This window comes from Myotis daubentonii, chromosome 8 (genome assembly GCF_963259705.1).
Source record: "Myotis daubentonii chromosome 8, mMyoDau2.1, whole genome shotgun sequence".
NCBI classification, from domain to species: Eukaryota; Metazoa; Chordata; class Mammalia; order Chiroptera; family Vespertilionidae; genus Myotis; species Myotis daubentonii.
Window position 1 is genome coordinate 41,918,860 of NC_081847.1, and position 20,937 is coordinate 41,939,796.

Below are 20,937 nucleotides of genomic sequence, written 5' to 3' on the forward strand. Positions count from 1 at the left end.
AAGGTCCTTCAAGGTCTGTCTTCAGCCTAATTCTCCATCTACCTTTATCTCTCCCCTTCCTCCCTTGCACCATAAATCCTAATCATTTGGAAGGTCTTCTGATTTTCCTGATGAGATCTACTCTCTCTCCTCTAGGCCTTTGATTCTATGACACCTTCTGCATGGAATACACTCTTTCAGTCTTGCTGTTGCTCTGACTTTAGCTTAGAGCTTTGGGTGAATCCAGTGTCTAGGGGTTCAAGACAGGTAATCTCATACTTTTCTCTGACATCCCACAAATACTTCTGCTGGCCTAGTAACATACCCACAACCCCCATCGATCTAAAGACGTTAGAACTTGTAGCTTTCTTGTGTCTACAGTGGGTAATTGGGTTCCGAGGGTCTGACGTGGGCCTTGAAATGCTTTCCCCATAGAAACTGTTGTAAATAGTGCTTAGGCGATTGAACTGGCACTACATTTGGAAACATTAGGAATTCTGTAGGCTTTGAAAGCTGGTCTGGAAATCTGGCTGCTATTTGTGGCGTTGTTTCTGTGCGTAACTGTGTTCAGAGTTACAAACAGCTGAACTCCAAACCAGCTTGCGGACGTGCTGGATGAGTGCCTGTGTGGAGACATCCTGCGTGGAAGGATCGCGGCTTGTGATCCTGAGAAATGTGGCCAGACTGCAGGTGGCATGTGTGATACAGGATCACAAATGGAATGACTTCCTACTTCTTAAGTTAATAGAAAAGTAATCATCAAGATTTAAAAAAAAAAATCCTTACAAGATGGATCTTTTCTAACCTCATGCATCACTGTGTCTGATTGGGGGCTCTGACTTTTTCACAGGTAGAATGGGAAGCACCAACCAGAATTCCCATTCAATTTTAACTTTCCAAAGATCCAGAGAGGGTATTCTCTGTTCTGTCTTAACTCTCAGGCACCCAGGACCCGGGCTGGCTTCCCTCTGGCCTTGGCTTTGTCAGGAAGGACATCTGGAATGACGTCTGGAAGACGTCTGGTCTAATTAGCATATTACCTTTTTATTATAGATTATGTTTCTTCAGCTATCATATTTCCTTTTGAAAGACCTCGCCCTTTAAAAAGAGCAAGCCTGCCTTTTATTGTTTTACGAAAATGGTTAGTGAATCTCGTTGTTTCCAAGATATCCAAGCAACTAATAAGTGTTAAATTATGTTTTATTTCCTTATTTTAATTTTTTTCATCACCCCTTATCCTCCCTATACCCTCCTTCACCTCCACTCATGAGCTCTTCCCCACAATCACCCGCAGTTGTCCCTATCCATGAATTATCTCTTTTTTTCTCAATCCCTTCACCCCCCTAACTGATGTTATTGTTTTTTAAAGCAGAAACAGATTTTTGGAGACCATGCTACTTACCATATTATGCACATTTTAATTTTAACATTTAAAATGATCTGACAATTACGAGTCTCATCTCTGAACAGTTAAAATATCTGGTTTTAATCCTCACACGAGAATATGTTTATTGATTTGAGAGAGAGAAAGAAACATTGATATGAGAAAGAAACATGATTGGTTGCCACCTGTACGAGCCCTGACCAGGAATCGAACCTATAACCTTTTTGTTGTACAAGACGATGCTCCAACAAACTGAGCCACCTGGCCGGAGCCAAATAAAATATTTTTATAAGAAATAAAATCATGTAGAGGATACCAAATTGTTCCTACTAGAAAAAACTGGTAGACTCTATGATTTCAAAGACACGCTAATAGAAAGTCTGGAAAGATGTATGCCAAATGATTTATGAGGCTTCTTCTAAATCATGGAATTTGATGGGTTAAGAATAGTGGGGTAGGATTTCCACTTTTACTAAAGGTATTTCAAAAAGTGGTGGGACTACAGGTAAATTTTTAGCTTTCCTCCCCCCCCCCCCCAAAAAAAAACCCCTCCAAAATAAAAATCATGCTTCTGTTAAAAATCATTGTTGCTAACGCAAAGCAAATATATTCTCTATGAGGCCTTCAGAAATGTGTGCAAACTGCCTTCTTTAGACACTCACTTCTACAAGGAAGATAATATTTTAAATGGAAGGTTTTTCTTGAGTTTAACATGCTTTGCCCAAAAGTGAATAAAATTAGTATACATAGTATTAAATATGCTTTTAATATTTTCTATAATAGGGCATAGAATGTTATTTTAAGACACACATCTGTGAGCTACATACATGATAACAATTATAACCACATTACTAACAAAGTGCGTTCTGAGTTAGAAACAAACAAAAGCTTCAAAGGATTCCAGTTTTCTTGGGAAGAACATAAATTAAAACATCAAAGCTGTGTGTTTCTCTTGAGGATCATAGATATTTGGGTAGCTTGTCAGTGCTGGAGTGTGAATGGGCCAGTGTTATTGACTTCCACGTGTTACCCAAACATTTTCCATTGACAAATATTAATTGCTTATTAAGTGCTAAAGAGTCTGGTGGTCCAAATATTGAATTGTATAGTGAACGGGCCTTTTAGTTTTGCTTATCATTAGGCAGTATGATTGTATTAAAGATACAGAGGTTTAAGCCAGCATATCTCCCACTCTGAGATTGTCACATAGATGTTTCTGCAGAGTTTGATCTCAGTGGTAGGCAAAGTAATTCATGTTCCTTCAGATTTAAGTGAATTCTCTTTGACCAAACTATAGGGAATGCTTGTTTAAATATGCATTGTGACTTAGTAGTAAAATATTTAGTATATGCTGCATTGATTAAAGTTTATGAATCTAGTGAATCATTGAAATTGCTATCAGAACAAAATTGGTAATTATGATCATTAATATGAGTTTTTATAAATTATTAGTTTGGTTAAAATATTTCTCCTCTTATTTTTGAAAAGAATCTGTATATCAAAATGAGCTACCAAATACATATATGTGTGTATATATGGCAACACATACACAAATACACACAAGTTTCATTTTAATTTCTATTTGTTGTCTGTCCCAGTGTTTTTTTTTATTTTGTTTTGAGTTTATTTGAGTGACATTGGTAATAAAATTATATAGGTTTCGGGTGTATACATCATCTTTTCTAACTTTTAATGGCATGTCTTTATTCTCTTGTTATAATTACATCCAGAGAAATCTTACGTATACTTTGTAATGACCTTCATGAAAAATTTGTGCATAACTTATGAAATTTAAGCAAAGTTAAAATTACAGACATTTGACTATCAGTTTTGGCTGTTGAGCAGTATCGATAGTTTGGAATTATAAATTTATTCTAATTCAGATATATGTTTATGAAACTAGAAATTTGACTTTTTCATCATTTATCTCCTGTTCCTTAATTAAATAATTACTACTTGATAAAGGGTTATATACAAGATAAAATGTTATCAAACTTCAAAGCAATTTTGTTAGGTATTAATTACAGTGATCCATTAAAAAATTCCCAAAAAAAGTGATTTGTACATTGGGGACATTAAAATCTTTCACTTAATAAAAAGTATTAGCTAAAACTCAGGATTTCAAATCTATAATTTGTAGAATAGGCCCACCTTTTTCCTTTCTGTCCACCCCTTCCACGGGTGGTCTCCTCTGCTGTTTCATCCTCTCCCCTTTTGTCTTTCTCTCGCGCGCTCTGCTTGGGTTACCTCAACCACCCAATCATTCCCAGATATTCCTGGAGAGACTGCTGTGCGCCAGGAACAGTGCTGAGAGCAGGACTTATGCCCCAATATCTGCCCATTTCCTTATACCTCCCAAATCTGTCTCTCCTTCCATAAACCTTCTCCGGAGCTCCAAATTCTTCTTTCTCACTTTCTGACTTACAGGGCAGGGCAAATAATATCTGTCTTCTTTTATAGATAAGCAAATGTTTCAGAAAGTTGCCCATATAAAAGCCTCAGTGCAATAAAAATCATAAATTATTACCAGTGCCTAAATTACATTAGTGTAACAAATCTTGCACATTTATGTTGATTTTTATTATTCCAGGACGAGGGTGTTACACGTGTTTCGTGTATAATCCTCCGCCAAAAAATTTCAAAGACGATTGCTTGTTCCAGAGATTGCCAATATGTAGATATCGAAAAGCTCCTTTAATTTGTCACTGTCAGTTTATCCCCAAGTGACATTTCAGTAACTTTCAATAACTGAAAATGGGAAATGCTGCAACTCTTTGTAAGGAAGAAATTCTGTTTACTTGAGGCCTTTGTGTTATAGTATGATTTAAAATAGCTCACTTTATTATACTTATCCTTAAATCTATTTTCCATTAAGATGTTAAAGTGATAGCAAATCTACTTGTCTTTCACCCAGAATGTATATTCTGTTCAATTAGATAGTGATAGAAAATAATTCATCCAATGGTGCCAATGCCCCCTGAATGGAAAAAAGCCACAACAGGCTATCACATAGAGTTGGCATAACGTGAATACGAAACATACCTTGGCCCTCCAGCAAGGAAAGAAATTATAGAGAGAAACAACCCACCTTCAACTGTCAAATCTCTGCTCGAAATCATTGAAGACTCACCCCAGGGCGGCGCGCGGCTCATGCGCGGACACTGGGACGGGACACCCGGTAGGAAAGCCAGCTCTTCGGTCTAGAGTTTTAGGAGGACGTTTGCCATCTGCTTCCATCTCAGTCGATGCTTTCAGTTTCTGTATGTTGTGTCCCAAGTCAGAAAGATCCAGGTCCCTGATTTTATAATGATTCTTTCCTCCAGGAGTGTTACTTGTGGCACTGCACTGGGTGTTGTCTGTTACCCTGAAGAGGGGCCTCCACAAGGAAGTTAGAGTTATTTGAAGGTCTTTGGTGTTTCTGCGGCTCTTCTTTTCAGGGCTCGTCCTCACTTCCCAGGTACTCACTTCTCTGAATGTCTGGCCCATCTCCAACCTACTTCCTGCCTCCGCACACAGATGGACACTTCATGAGGCTCACCCTAACCTCCAGGCTTCTGCCATGCTTGCCCCTCACATATCCTCCTCCGCCAGAGCCCAGCCTAGGGGAAATGCCTGCACAATTATATTTTTAGAAATTTCAGGCACCATGTACAGCCAACTGGGGACACATGTTCAGCTCAGCAGGCATTTCAAATATCCTCCCGCCCTCCCCCTGCCTCGCCCACCCCCAATTGCAACTGCCTGTCTTGATCCCAGACTGCTCCCGAGCAGGCCTGCGACCAAGGCAGCCTCTTCCCTCAGCCCCTGGGCCTTGGGGCTCTGAAGCTTCGGTCTAAATTCTCTCATTGTTCACCTTATTTTAGCAGATGCTGTACAAAATAGCTGGCTCCGTTGTGCTGGTACTTATGATGGCAAGATTTTGCCTACTTGTGGAAATTTTTACAATTTATGTTGAAAGTAGGAAGGTGTCTTGCCTGGTTGGGTTTTCCCCTCCCCTTTAAAAAAGTGATGAGACCTGCAATTAAATATACAGTGTCCTCCTTGATCTTGTTCAGTTTTTAAAGTGGGCGGAGTAGAGTCCTACTTTTTTGGGTTTTATTGTCAAATTTGCCATTGGGAAACAATGTCAAGAACTCCAGGAAGAGACAAAGCATATAAAGAGCAATTTTAAAGAGAATATTCTAGGTGGTTAGAGCCCGTATTGACGCTGACCAAATCACTGTAGAAAGTCGTGACTCTCCTCTGTACAGCAGGGTTAATTATATTCGCAGAGCACATTGGAAGTGCCTGTTGAAAACTGTTGGGTAAGTGCAAGTATTGCTCATGATTAACCCTGCCTTGCACTTCCTTTCTTTCATGAGAGAAAGGGGGAGTGGGTGTTTAGCAGTTCAACACTTCGTCTCCCGCTAGGGATAATTGCTTGATTTTCTTTTATTGTTCAGGCACTTCTCGAATTAGATTAATTTCTCTATAGTCCATCTCTGTCTATTCAAGACAGCGATTTCTTTGGCTAAAAATATAACAAGACATGATACTCATTCGCATATAAAAAGTGGACCAAACCTCCTTTTATTTCGAAACCTGTTATTTTGGAAAATGTTCTTTCCAGCTGAGCATTTAAGATCCCACCATTGGGCTTGCTCCATCACAGAGCACTTACAGGTTCGCTGTGCCCACAGCTGCATCTCTGCCGCCAGAGCAGGGGTGCCAGTCCGTCCAGGCAGTGCCTGCACAGAGCTGCCAGTTCAGGGATTCCGCACCAAACAATGCCAGCATTTCCATTACACCCAGGGCTGGAGCACCTCTCAGGCTGAGATTGGAATGAACTCGCCAGATGCACCAAACTATCCAAAACAGCGAGCTTCTCTGAGCCACCAGGAGTGGTACTTGCTTTCTTACAGACAACAAGCCTGTCTTTCAGCCACCACTGCAGTCAGTGCTCAGTGGTGTCTGTGTTGCTTCAAAAGGGCCCTGTGGGGCACCTTGCCTGTGGAATGGTGTGTGCATCTGTGTGCGCATGCGCGTATGTTAATGAGTTTGATCTGGAGTGTTCTAAAATAGGCTTTAAATGAACTAACAGATTAATAAATTCAGTATCTAACAGTACCTCAACCACAACAAAGGAAAACAGGACAATGATTAGTGAAATGAGTAGGAGTACTAGTATTTACCAATAGATACACAGAATGAGCATAAATTTAGTTCTGAGTTTCTTGGCAGTACAGTGAGCATGTTTTGGATTGTGTAATTATTGCTTCATAATAAAAAGAAAGCAACAAAATTGATCTGGGAAGATAAACATTTTCTTGGCAGAAAATTCTAAGATGAACTTATTTCACGGGATCGTCTATTAGACACGTAATGAAGAGCGTCTTCAACCGATACAGAAATATTCACATAGATGTTGTAAATACCAGCCCTCTGTAAAAGATGGCGACGTATATGAAATGGTTCATGAAGACTTTGCTGAGGAGCCTGTATGTCTGGTGTTCTGACTTTCCAAGAGGTCTAACCTAGCTAGTCTCACAGAGGGTCCCTAACTGTGACCAGTGGGTCGGCACACCCTCTGGACCTGCTGCTTCTTAGCCAACTCACTGGTGCATTCTCTTGTCTGAAGTACATTCCAATTGCTGATCGCGGGATCTGAAGGAGGCAGGCTTAACATTCTGTTTTGAGATTTTGGGGTCCAAACTCTAAAATGAAGATCAGTCCGCCTCTGCACAGAGTTGGGCTTTGGGGAGCTTGCAAGAAGGGCCAACTTTTCCTAGAGTAGCTTTCAACCTGCTCTCACTTTTAGATGCACACTGGGCCCCCAGAGCATGGAGGAACTATTTCACTCAAATGTGTTTAATGGAATGGTTGCATTAAATGCCACGAGGGGCCAGGCAAGAAGTAAGGGAGCCAGGCAGCCGGTGTTGGGGTACACAGGCCCTGTTTTGTGTCAGGGCTGGGACTGGCGAAGTGGCTGAGGGGCCACCTTCACTTAGCTCTGACTGACGGATGTCCCCACGTGTGAACTGTAGCCCAGGATTGCCTGAGCTTCCAGTTTCAGGAGAGGCTAGAAATCTTGATTTTGCAAGGTACCTGATTAATCAACTATCTTAACCATAAAATAGCCTCAGATTGGCCCAACAGAATTTCAGATTTTTAACAATTTCAGATTTTGAATCTTGATTTAAAAAACAATCGAAGTTGCTTTCCCTGTGAGCTCATTTAACTGACTTGGTAAGTGGGAATGGTCATTTCCCCCCTTTTAATTGTTTGCATTCCCCCCCCCCCAACAATGATTTTCATTCTAATGCAGATGGTGTTGAGCTGGTTTCTTGGAATAGTTGTTCAGCATGCTCACCCTGTTGCTTAATGTAGCACCACATTTGTAGGGTAGTACCATGGACAGTTACCAGTTATTTTAAGCTCCACAGTCTGAAATCTGTTTCTGGACCACCTAGTATGTTAGCGGGTGCCAATTCTGGGATGTATTATTAGGGATTTTTTTGATGTGTGGTTTTCATTAAATGGTGTACTCAAGTAATTAAGTTATGTGATTGTTCACATTTGTCTAATCATTTTTTTCAGTTTTATTGAGATATAATTGACATATAACATTGTGTAGTTTTAAGGTGATGACTTGATGCACTTACGTGTTGCAAAAACAATTACCACCCTGGCATTTAGCTAACACCCCCATCCCCTCACATAATCACCATTTGTTTTTTGCAGTGAGAACATTTAAGATCTACTATCTTAACACCTTTCAAGTATATATGTCTGGTCACCTTTCAATAAGGAGTGTGGGGGGGGGGAGTAACAAAAATTAATAGTATTTATTGAGTCTTATTCTGTGTCATGCATTGTGCGGAGTGCTGTAGCTATAGTAACTCGTGTAGTTTTCACAAAGCTCTTTAAAGCAGGTATTATCAATACCATGATGATCATCATTTCTACGTTATAAGTAGATTTGGGTACTCGGGTTGGGTAACTTAAATAAGTTGCCTGAGGTCCCACAGCCAGTACGTTTTGGAGCCCTAATGCAGCCAGGCAGTCTGACTTAGCCCCAAGCCCAGAGCTAGACCAGTAAACTAGTTTTCCTCTATTGAAAAACAGGCATTATTTTGGATCACACAGTGCCCCGAAAGCCCAGTGACAGTAAAGAACACAATCCGAAGAGCACCAAGGAACATCCTTGTATTCCCTCCCACCTTCCTTCCACCTTGTGATCACTCAGAAATGAATTATGAGAAGAGTCTTACAGAAATTTACAATGTGTTTGGGGCTTAAGCATATGTTGAACTTGCTGCTTCCACCAGCGAGTCAAGGTTCACAATTCTTCAGCCAATGGACACAAACCTTCCTGGTATTGTCTTGGTTTAAGGGAACACATTTCCCCATTTCTTTCCAGACACAGGGAGGAGACCAACCTAGAGCTTTTGAGCAGACTGAATATTGCTTAATTTGGGAGATGTAAGCTCTTTAATAGTTGAGTGTAATGATACTAATATAATAATATAATATACTAATTTTCTTAGTATCCCAGTGTTTTCGATAATGATAAATATCATTAAATGTTAGTATAATTTTTATGAGTAAAGACTTTATCAAGGACCTAGTCTAAAATACAACTTCCTTTTTTTACTTCATGGTTAAATCAATGAGAGCTATTTGGCAAAAGCTCAGAATTATCCCTGCTAACTTGTTTTTAATAGTATTTGATTTATATCTGTGGTCAGAGCTACAACACATGCATATATGTGTGTTTACTAATTGCAGCCATATGCATTTGAACACAGTGTTATTAGTAGGAAATGAAGCATAAAACATGAAAAATGTATAATTATTAAGGGTTGAAATGATAGTTTTTAACTCCTTCTGGGACAGGTATGTTATGATATAACTTTGATTGTCTTTCATTACAGATGAGTGAGGTTCCTGGGTAGATCTGGTGATCAGTTTCTTACCTTTCTAATTAACTGTAAAATTCTTCCCCCTAATGGACATAAGTGAATTAACATACTAGTTTTCCCATCAATATGTGCTTTTCCTTGGACTCATGCTGTCCACCAATTCGGAGAGAGGTGGACTCTTCAAAACAAGACTGAACTTTAGAGAGATCAGGGAGAGGACTTTGGCTGCTTTCTGATTTCTCTAATCTGGTTTTATAAATACAATAAAGCACATAGCAGCATTTCATATTCACCACATACTGTTCAAAACTGAATGCCTCTGCATGCGTGTGTGTCATAGTTCTGTGGAACAGTCCAGTTAATGACTCTGACTTTTATTTTAGACAATCCACGGACACAAGGGCCCGATCACTGCAGTGGCCTTCGCTCCTGATGGGCGCTATCTTGCCACCTACTCGAACACTGACAGCCACATATCTTTCTGGCAGGTAAGCGAGGATGCTGCAGGCCCTAAAGTGTACGGCGTGATCTGCTGGGAAAGGCTGCCTGCGGCTGCCAGCCCTCTCTCCCTTCTTCAGCCAATGTCAAGCATTTATGGCTTGCTGATTATGTGCCCGATGCTAGCATGCAGGGTACGCCGAGGATGCATGTAGCAACCTGGAAAAGGGGCGGTCTGCTCTCCCAAAACTTAGTCTCAGGGAGGCACAGCTAAATAGGAAAGCAACGCCAGCATGGAGAGGAACCTGAGGCCAGGTTGTGGGATGGCTTCATGAGGAAGCCACGTCTGAGCCAAGACATGCTGATGCTGAGGCAGGGTAGGGCGGAGTGGGTGCTGAGGGGGAGGTGCGCAGGGCGTGTTGAGAGGGCCTGGCCTGGAAGAACTGACGAATATGAGGCATCCAGGCAACTCTGACAGGGCCTAGGGCAGGGGTGGGCAAACTTTTTGACTCGAGGGCCACAATGGGTTCTTAAACTGGACCAGAGGGCCAGAACAAAAGCATGGATGGAGTGTTTGTGTGAACTAATATAAATTCAAAGTAAACATCATTACATAAAAGGGTACGGTCTTTTTTTTTTTTTAGTTTTATTCATTTCAAACGGGCCGGATCCGGCCCACGGGCCGTAGTTTGCCCACGGCTGGCCTAGGGCGTAGGGAGAGAGGACATTTTAACGTCATGTCCGTTTATAGTATCTCATTCTGGGTGCATCCAGGGTTTCCCACATTGGGCTCTTCATCCCCAAATTATCAAAACATTTTTTAAAACCCGAGCAGCATTGACTGGCATGAGAATGCCTGTTTTATTCTGATTAAAATGAGTATTAATTTTAAACAACTAATTTTTACAGTAGAACCTTTTTTACTACCAGTGATTAATCTCTATCCAATCTTCTGTTTAATTATGTTACTGCTGATAATTACAAAAAATTACATATTACCAAGTCCCTCCCTCACCCCCCCCCAAAAAAAAATAGGTTAATTTAAAATTTTGTTGTTGCCTTTACTTTCCTAGGATGCAAGTATGTTTAATGAGCACCAGAGCGAGTCAGGCAACACCCAAGTCTCTAAACCCAACATTAGAATTTAAAATGCAGCCCATGTCTCACGTGCTTACATTATACCCAGATTGGAAGTCACAGAAACATTATGTCAGCCGATCAAGAAAACAGTAAAGCCTCTTCCAGACGTGTAGAGAGTTTTTATTTGAATTGAAGAGAGTCCAGAAAGTAGTGTTGGATCTGCTGCTGCTGTCCCCACATGGACTTGCTGATTTATTTAGATGCATATTGTTTAGTTCGAATGATGCATGATATCACACTCTTATATCATTCCAGTAAATGTACTGTAATATATTTTGAAAACTTAACGAGGTCTTATTAATAGAGAACCTTACAAAAGCCATCAGCTATTAAAATCTTTGCTGAGAAATGAGTGTTAATGAGAAGTATTGGGTGGATAATTACTCAAGTGAGACTTAGTAAAAGGCTGTGTGCAGCATCAGTTACTCTGAGAGTAGCAATAAAACACTTCCTGTTTTGATGAATTACATCTGTATGTGTTTCTATGTGTCCAGAAAATCAGCTTCCTAGGACTGGTTTGTGAAGCATTGTTTTTAAAGGGAAGGGAAAAGCCACAGTTACATTTTCGTTGGTTTACAAAGCCAGCCATTGAACGATGTGATTTGCTAATCTTTCGATTCCTTTGACTCTCCAACAAGGTATTTCTATGATTTGAATATTTCAGTTTATCTTACTCATTGATATTTGATCAGGGGGAGTTTAATAATGAAATACAACCACAATTCTCTCACATAAATTTTGCCACCACCCTCTAACAAATAAGTATCTTCTTTCATAAATGCTAATAATAAATTAGATGGATATTGGTTTCATTTGTTTTAATTGATTCCATCATACAGTAGAATGCTATTCAGCCATTTAAAAAGTAGGATGTAAATCTATAGTCATTAACATGAAAAGATTGCCCTCAACATTTTGTTGGATGAAAAAAGCAGATTGTGAGACTGCCTTTTAATGTGAGCCTGTTTATGTAAAGTCCTTTACATTTTAACTTCTCCTTATGTATATGGAAGGTCTGGAAGGTGTTTACTGAACTGTGCTTATCTCTGGGCAGTGGGATTTCAGGGGATTTTGGCTTTCTTGTTTATACTTCTCTTTCGTATTTCAATTTTCCACAATGAATATTTATCTTTATGATCAAGAAAACATTTAATGTTACCAAATATTACAACTCCAGGTCATTTTCCTTCATTTAAGGCTCAAATCGCCCTCACTTTAGCAGAGTTTATAGCCAGTCAATGGCAAAATATATATATACACTGAATAACAAAATAGGTAGTTGTTTTGGTGAGAATTCATTGACTGAGTTTATTGGAAAAATTAATACTCACCCTTACAACTTGAGATTCACCTCTGATTTGAAGAGGTCATAGGAAAGGATGGTCTAACATGAGGATCTTCACCATTCCAACTTGTGCAACTGTAATAGTCCTGTCCAGAGGCAGGAAGGCTGTTGACCCTACCGAAGGCAATTGTCAATCGTCTGAGGGATGGCTCAGCTTGTAAAGGGAACCCAGATATATATTAAAAAATCTTTCCATCCTAAAATTCCAGTAAGGTATTCTTTCCCTGCCCCCTATTAGCCCTCAAGCCATTTCTCGTACTTGGCTAAATTTGAAGAGAATTAAAAATAAGGAAGTGTGAGCATATTTAATACCCTGAGCATTTTAAGCCACCAGCAGAAATCAGGCTTCATACATATTTTCATAGAAAATCCATAAAGAATGAAAAGTACTTTGTGGTTATTTATCAACTGAGAAATTAGATTTTTTAAAAGCACGGTATGCCTGTTGATGCCAGTTCATTTTAACCAGCAATTTTCTGGATCGTTTAGATATGATCTGTAAGAGGACTAAATTACCGTGGGCTGTTACTTTTTGTACAAGTGAGAACTATAAAATCAAGCTCACCATCATTATTTATGTTGAAACTCTTTGGGAACCTCCAGGAAGCAATAAGGCACTCGTTTTTGTCCTTTTTTGGAATTTCGGGGAAGAAGGAAGCAAGGGGCCCGCTTTGGAGGATGACAGGTAGGGACTGCCCGGCTCTAAATGGTGACCGAACTTTAGCTGAAAGAGTTAATGATAACCATACATTTGGTTTTAAAATGTGACCTCGGACACTAGTGATTTTTTTTCACCTCTGTGCAGTGTTCGGCACTATTATTAATGCAGTAAAATCAGTAACATTAGTCATCTTAAAAGGGTTATTACTCAAGATGATTTAAATTGTGAAAATGTCAGTAGAGCCTGCACGCATCCTGCTAGAGACGCCGTGATTTACACCCTCTGACACCGTCCTGCTCTGAGCCGGCCCGGGTCGGAGCGGCTGCGTGCTGCTCTGGTCCACATGCAGAGTGTCCGAGGGCTGGCCAGGGCTCCGGGTGCCAGCCGTCTGCGTTCATTGGGTCACAAGCTGCATGCCTCACGCAGACCCCCAGAATCTCACACGTCTAGATGGAGAAGAATTGGTGGGGAAAGTAGTGCAAAGAAAAACATTATTTCCGAGACCTCGTTCCTGATTTTCGGTATGGATCCCAGGTGATTTGTAAACCCACGAAAGGCATGCATTGGGAAAATGTTGACTGATATTTGGAGTCTAAAGGGCTCATCAGATGCAGTCACTCGGACAGCAGTTTACTAAGATAACTGCTGCCTGATATTTAGCACTTGGACCCGAATGCATAGTTGTTTGGGAGCCATAATTTCCATGTTAGTTTTCACTTATGTGAATGGATTAAAGAACTTAAAATTCAAGTCAAATTCAGAAAAGCTGCCAGAAAGTAGAAATCAATGACTAGTAAAGAGAGATCGCTAATAAGGCGTGGAAGTATACTTCCTTTAGCACGGCAGCAAAGGAGTGAGCCACAGACACGCTGTTCAGATGTAGCTGATTCTTATTTTCCCTTCAAACCGAAGGAGAGCTTCCCAGAGACTGAATTTTCTAAACAGCAGGTGAGGAGGGCGGGTGTTGGTAGATAGGGGTGGGGCGGTCTGCTGCTTAACTTCGCTTCGTTTTCTTGAACTAATGATAAGTCCCCACACTTGCCTTTGTGGACTCATCCATCAGCACTGTTGAGAACAAAGAGGTCTGCAATAGAAAATATCCATAATTTCCAAATACTGTGTGATTGAAACTTTTTTTTTCAAATCCTTATCTGAGGATATTTTTTCCATTGAGTTCTAGAGAGAATAGAAGGGAGGGAGAGAGAGAGCGAGAGAGAAACATCAGTGTACCTGCAACCGAGGTACGAGCCCTTGACTGGCGATCAAACCCATGACCCCTCGGTCCACAGGCCAACACTCTAGCCACCGAGCAAAACCGGCCAGGGCTTGAACCGTTTTGTTAACATGCACAGTGTAGCGTCCTTTTTAAAGATTGCGCTTTCCTGCTGCCAGGTTCTACCCACAAAGAAAAATTTCTCTGGATTTATGCTTTTACTGTAACAATATCAGAACAACTTCAGATACACGGAAAGGTCCCTTCAGTGGTTCAGAATAAGCTCTCAGATGAGCATGCGCAAGGCTGTGGGGGAGAAAGTGACCGGGGGTGGGTGTCACCTGACCTGTGCGGCAGGGAAGGGAAGGAGTCTCTGTGTGACACGTGTGCTCTCATGTCCCTGTGTCCCCAGATGAACACCTCGCTGCTGGGAAGCATCGGCATGCTCAACTCGGCACCCCAGCTGCGCTGTATGAAAACCTACCAGGTGCCCCCTGTGCAGCCGGCCTCCCCCGGCCCCCACAACGCCCTCCGGCTAGCCCGGCTCATCTGGACGTCCAACCGCAACATCATCCTGATGGCCCACGACGGGAAGGAGCACCGCTTCATGGTCTGAGCTGGCGCCGCCTGTGCCTGCTCTCGCGCGCGCAGTTCTCTAAGCCCAGATCCCTCTGTCCTTATGCTGGGCCCCTCCTCAGTGCTGCCCACCCAGGGGCATCGGGGGCGCGGCCTGGTCTGTGTCACCTCTGCATGGTCTGGGACATTCGCCTGCTCGGGCACCTATTGATTCAGAGGCATGCACACACCGCTCTGCAGGATGCGGCCTTCCGTCACAGGTCAAGTCTCCCTGCTGGAGAGGGAGGGAGGCGGGTCCCTGGGCACACTCCTTGGCTGGCTGCACCGGAAGCCCGAAAGTCAGGGAACACTGATCGCCACCCAGCCCACATCAGCAGCCCCTCGAGCTGCACCCCCTTTCTGAAATGCTGCTGGGGCCGGTCATTCTGGCACTGGGTTTTGAGGTAACGTGGCCGTCCTAATTGTCAAAATTATTTTCCTTTGGATTTCCTAAAACACATTATTGTTTACCACAAAGATTCTGTGTTTACATGGTGTTTTTTTTTCCCTTCAGCTGATTGTTAGGAAATTGCTATTCCGACTACCTAGGGTTTAACCACTATCTTCGTTATTAATACCTAACCGATTTGGGATTAATGAGAAAATATACCAAACAAAGAATTTTTCCCCCGGTGGAGAATACAGTTTCCCAGACACAGCCTTCTAAAATGCTCACATCCTGCTTAATTGATAGCGTATTTAGTAGTTTAAAACAAAACCATCTCTTGTTAATCTAGTTAATATAATTATCCAATCACTATAACAAATCTCTTAAATGGACTTTTACAAAAAAGAATAAGTTCAGATGCATAGCATATACCTAAAAAGAAGACGCTGTGTCAGTGGCTGTAGGATGTTCAAGTCAGAGCTTGCCCTTCCTTCCAGAAACTTCACAGACCTGCAGTTCCCAGGCGTACGGCTTAGGTCAGTTATCACGTAATCGTTCAGCCTTCCAACTGCTACTGATCAACTGCAGACAAGTAAAGACAGCGTTTATTTAAACAAGTACCTAGAAAACTAGGAACAGTGGGGCAAGCACCCGGGCGTCTGTATGGGGACAGGGCTCGGCCAGCCTGAGCGACATTGCGGTGAGAGCTCACCACCCTCTGACAGCGGCTTTCCTCTCTCACCTCGCACGTCACATTCTGCGGCTCTGGCTCACAGTGATGGGAATCCATCAAATAATATTCTGTATGAATCACTCCTGACAAACCTCAATCTGTATATAGTTGGGGATTTGGTTGGTTGGTTGGTTAGTTGAGTAAAATGGGGGTGTTAATGCAGAAATAGAAAATGATTTATGAAATTCAGAGAAAATAGGTGAAGTTTACAGAGGAACCGAAATCATAATGGTAGCATTAATCTAATGTAGATGTCCGGGTTCATGTAATATCCAAAGAGTAAGACCATAGTCCGGGAACAAATATATCTGTAATTTTCTTGAAACAGATTTTTAAAGACCCTGTTAAGAAACTAAGACCACTAGCCCTCTCTCCCCTATTGATGTGAAGTCTGTTATTTCCACTGAAGGCAAACCTGTACTCTTCCTTGGTTGTAGACTCTGGGTGTTCTTTCACAGGTGAATTTATGACACATGCATGTACATTGTACTTATAAAGATAAGAAGTGTCGTTTCCAGGAAGAAACCACGAACTATGCGGTGCAGACTTTGTTTGCTGGACATGCCGCTGTGTTCGATGTAGGTAGAGAAGCCGAGGTAAATGGTTGTCCCCGAGGGCTCGAGTCCTCTCGGGCCCCAGCAGCTGCCTCCTGTGTGAACTGCACTGGGGGTACATTCATTCTGGACTGCACAGCTGTTTTGGAATGCTGATGTGGAAGGATACCTTGGAGATTTCTTGAAACAAAATGCTCAGTGCATCCCGAGAAAGGTGTGAGGCTGCTAGGCAGGCCCCGGCGTGCACGGATGGACGGCGCAAGCCACGGACATTTAGATCAACGCCGTGAGGCCCGCAGGAGCCAGACACCTGGGCAGGGGCTCGGCCGGCCGGTCTCGCATTGTCTGCAGATAGCCGAAGTTATTGGCCAGTAGAATATTTCGATTACAAAACTCTGGGGTGGATGATGGGTGATGGTTAGACAGATATCTCTCACTGCTGAACTAATATTTGCATTCCTGTTAACACACATCTTTCCTTGGCTATTTTGACAACCACAGTCCACACTTCACCACAGCTTAGGTTTCTCAGCGCCGAGGTAAACTTCGTATTGTCATGCCAGTGTATGCTTTCGGTGTTTTATTGCTTTCCTAGGCACTGTATTTGGACCTTTCCTTGTTAATGTAGAGGCCCATGTGGCCTCTCTGATCATTTACAAGCGGAAGATGACATGATGCGATGCCTGTGTGGGAAAGTACTGCCTGGACTCACCACGTCCAGCGAGTGGATTAAATGTCTGCCTCCCTAGACAGCTCTTGATGACTCCACTTAGTAGATTCTATATGTGCCGGGTGTTCCTCTGTACATATGTGTGTTAAATAAAGCTGGATTGTACTGAAGATTGTTTTTCCCATTAAAACCATTATTCACTCTTAAACATTCTCAGTTGAAATCCATATGCTTCCCCCCTCCACCCTCCCCACTCCCTTTGGTGCCAAATCAAGCCTTCCATTTCCATCTAATTTTTCATTTCCCCAGAGAGCCAGCTTCAGGACAGGTGAACTTGTTCACCAAGGACAATAGCGCAGCAGCGAGGGAGTCCCCCTCCTGCAGTGCCCAAATGTGAGCGCCGAGAAACACCCTACCAGAAACTCAACAGCACCCTCTGTGGTTTGGGCAAGGGAATTGCATGCACATGCTCTCATCTCCACCCCAAGTTGCTCCTAAGTGGATTGTTAATTGTACCAAGTTATGGCTTGTCAGATGTGATGATGTGGGTTGGCGGCCCCAAGATAGGGGGCTGGATTGAGATCATGCAATTCACTTAACTTAATACTCGTTTGGAGTTGGATTTGAATCTCTGAAGTAAAGGGTGGAATTGGTTTTCAAAAAAGCAAGAGTAACAAAAGAGATCATTATGGCTCACAGAGGGTAACATGTGTAAGTAGTGAGTGTACTTCTTTAATTTTCAGACAGGAACATAGAACATCTTGAAATGAGTCATTCGTCATGTAGCCGAATAATTTTCTTTAAGAAATAAACATTAAAGGAGTGGATGGCTGCGTCTTGGCCCTACCTAGTCAATTGCCCAGTGTCCATCCCAGGAATTGTGTTAGCATCTCCTGATGACTTAAATGTGTCCTTCTAGGGAAAACGGGGCAGCACCAGTTCTATATGATTGGTGATCACATAAACCGATCAAATGCAGAAAGGGCATGACATTAATAGGAAGGTAAAGCCAACCCGTGCAGGGTGAACTTTCACCTTTCACCCCTCGGCTGACTGACAGAGCTGAGTGTTGGAGAAAATCAATACTTTGGAGCCAGGAGGGAGATATTTCCAGCCTCTAACTAGAGAATGTATTTTGACAAGGCCAAGATAGTCCACGCTGCACAGGAGAAAGAGAAAGAAGACTCATTTTTAAAGCTTGACACTTCAAGGTGTTTTTGTCCAGTGGTTTCGAGAGCGTCAATACATACAAATACCAAAGGTCAAAAAGAAAAGCCGGAGGAATTTCAAAAATTAGATGTTCGGTTCTTTCTGCTGTTTACAAAGTAAAAAAAAGGCCACAGGGAGGCTTGTGCTTGTAATTGTCGTTTAAAGGAACCGAGCTCACAACCTAAGGTTTTATAGAGGCAGCACGATGAAGAGAGAAGGCAGCTCGACTTCTGGTTTCTGTACATCCCCGTGTACCCCCCGCCCGCTCGGTTACATCGCTTTTGTGCTGACATCTGAGAATCTTCTTGCTTTTTGATTCTTGTTGGCAAATCTTAGACCCTCCTTCACATCTGATTCAATGATTTGCATGAGAAAGGAGCTCATGTGTCTTTAAAACTTAAATTGTTTCTAGTTTCCCAAGCCCCGTTAAGCAAATTAGTTATGAAAGCATCCTCATTAGTGCTTTTAAAGTGAGAGAGGAATGCATCTCTAGGAAACAGGTAAGCAATTCACCGCACTCTCCCTGGCAAGGCTAGATCCATTCATTCTGTCCACAGTGCCTCCACCAGAGACAGATTCTTTCCTTTCCTACAGAGAAGAAAACAGTCGAGCTGCCCACACCATCCCGCCAGAAGGACAAAGGAGTCCTGAGGAGGCAAAATATATAAAGCAGTGGTTCTCAACCTTCCTAATGCCGCGACCCTTTGATACAGTTCCTCATGTTGTGGTGACCCCCAACCATAAAATTATTTTCGTTGCTACTTCATAACTGTAATTTTGCTACTGTTATGAATCATAATGTAAATATCTGATACGCAGGATGTATTTTCATTGTTACAAATTGAACATAATTAAAGCATAGTGATTAATCACAAAAACAATATGTAATTATATATGTGTTTTCCGATGGTCTTAGGCGATCCCTGTGAAAGGGTCGTTCGACCCCCAAAGGGTCGCGACCCACAGGTTGAGAACCGCTGATCTAAAGGAACCTCTGTTTTCTCCTGTGAACCTATGCTAATTATACGATGATTAAAATAACAATGAACATCTCGGCTTCATTTACATACCCTCTTTCTCATTAAAACAAGGTTGTAAATACCTGTGTTCTTTGGGAAACGTTGGATTTTTGCATTGTGCTTTTATGTAGACTCTAATAACAGGTCTGGACATTTTACCCAAAGGGGTGTCGCTGGTTCTACTTGAATTCTCCAGGCTCTTCACTACATTGTAGGTGTTGCTATCTTCTCACCAAAATGTGTAGACACTGAGGCAATCCCAAGAGATATGCCAGTGCATGGGAATGGTTGGCTGTGGCTGTGGAAGTTGTGAGTGGTTGCGCAAAAAGAAAGGAGTTCGCCACATTAAATTCAGGACATGTATCAGCATCAGGGACGTCTTTGACTTATTACATGATTATCTTGCAAATATACATCTACGGAGACTGAACAAGACTCCGGTAACGTATTACAGAGTGGTTTTACACCTGCACTTTCACACCTCCCAGGTGGGCGCCTGCAGGAACTGGGAGACGAAGCAAAGGGGACTGTGTGCACTGCTGTTGCCAATAGCTTCTTGTTTTGACTAGTGTCAAAATGACTTAGCACTTGGGTTTGCCCACAGATGAAATGTATTGTCTAAAACTTGCCCCACCCAGTGGCACTTTAAGTTTTAGTTAAAATTTATGACTGAAGATGCTACAATGAAACATCATTTTTCTTCCGTCTTCAAGCATTTACTGAATCTCAGCCTGTGCCAAGCATATGTTCTGTATCCTGTTTTTCTTTTGCTGATGAGGCCACAGTCTGGCCAAGGATGTAACACTACCAAGCAAGTGCTCAAATAGAGATGCGTGAAGAGAACACCCGCAGTGACTCATACTGAGCGGGTCATGTCAAGTTAAGCTTCCCAGAGAGGAAGCATTTTGGCTGGGCCTTGAAGCCTAACTTAATAAATTAATTAGGAGCATGAAGATGTTATATGGTAGGAATTTGGGGTAGTCTAACTTATTGTGAAATCTGAAGGGAGAGAAACTTCTTCAAACCTCCCATCTGAGGGGCATTGGCAGGCACTGCTGACAGTCCAGGCAGCTCTAACTTAAAGCTCCGCCTATGACCACATGAAACAAGACTCCTGGGGTGAAGGACACTTGAGATCGGGAAGGCAAAAACCCTAAAAAAAGATTACAGCAAAAGCCATAATAAAAGATTCATGACTTTTGTTTTCCAGATTTCATTTCTTTTTTTTTTTAAGTTATTTTTACTTTAAAAATAAGATACATGCCTTCCCTATCCTATATTCTGTGTGTGGACAACATGACGTGTTGGGTGCCTGTCGTGAGCACGCCCAGATTTCCACCCCAACTCCCAGCCCAGGGCCGTAGCACTCCCTCCCCAACCCCCCCACAACCCTGGCTGCTGGGAGGGTTGGCATCCATGGCTCTGCTGAGTCCTTCCCAGGAGATTGCTTCACAGCCAGAGAGCTGTCTGCCTCAAGGTCACTTGCTCTCCCTCACCTGGGGTGACCACATTAAATGATGGGTCAGAAAGACTTTGACGGCCCCTCCCAGCTCTAGCACCCCCTCCACTGAAGTGCCTGTGTCACAGTCAGCCCAGCCCCACTCTTCACTCCCCTAGAGTGTTGATCCTGAGAACCCTTTCCTATAAACTTCCTGTATGCAGATCTCTCTCTAGCTCATAGTCTGCAT

General features: G+C 42.3%; 1 protein-coding gene across 6 annotated transcripts in view; it reads left to right on the forward strand.

Moving 5' to 3' along the window:
* WDR7 (WD repeat domain 7) overlaps window positions 1-17,229 on the forward strand; it is a 291,854-nt gene extending 274,625 nt beyond the window's left edge. For all 6 annotated transcript variants that reach the window (XM_059706176.1, XM_059706178.1, XM_059706179.1 and 3 more), the window contains 2 exons: window positions 9,648-9,752; window positions 14,474-17,229. In XM_059706176.1, coding sequence (XP_059562159.1) covers window positions 9,648-9,752; window positions 14,474-14,677 — 309 coding nt within the window. In that variant the 3' untranslated portion in view covers window positions 14,678-17,229. The remainder of the gene's footprint in view (window positions 1-9,647; window positions 9,753-14,473) is intronic.
* The last annotated feature ends 3,708 nt before the right edge of the window (window positions 17,230-20,937 follow it).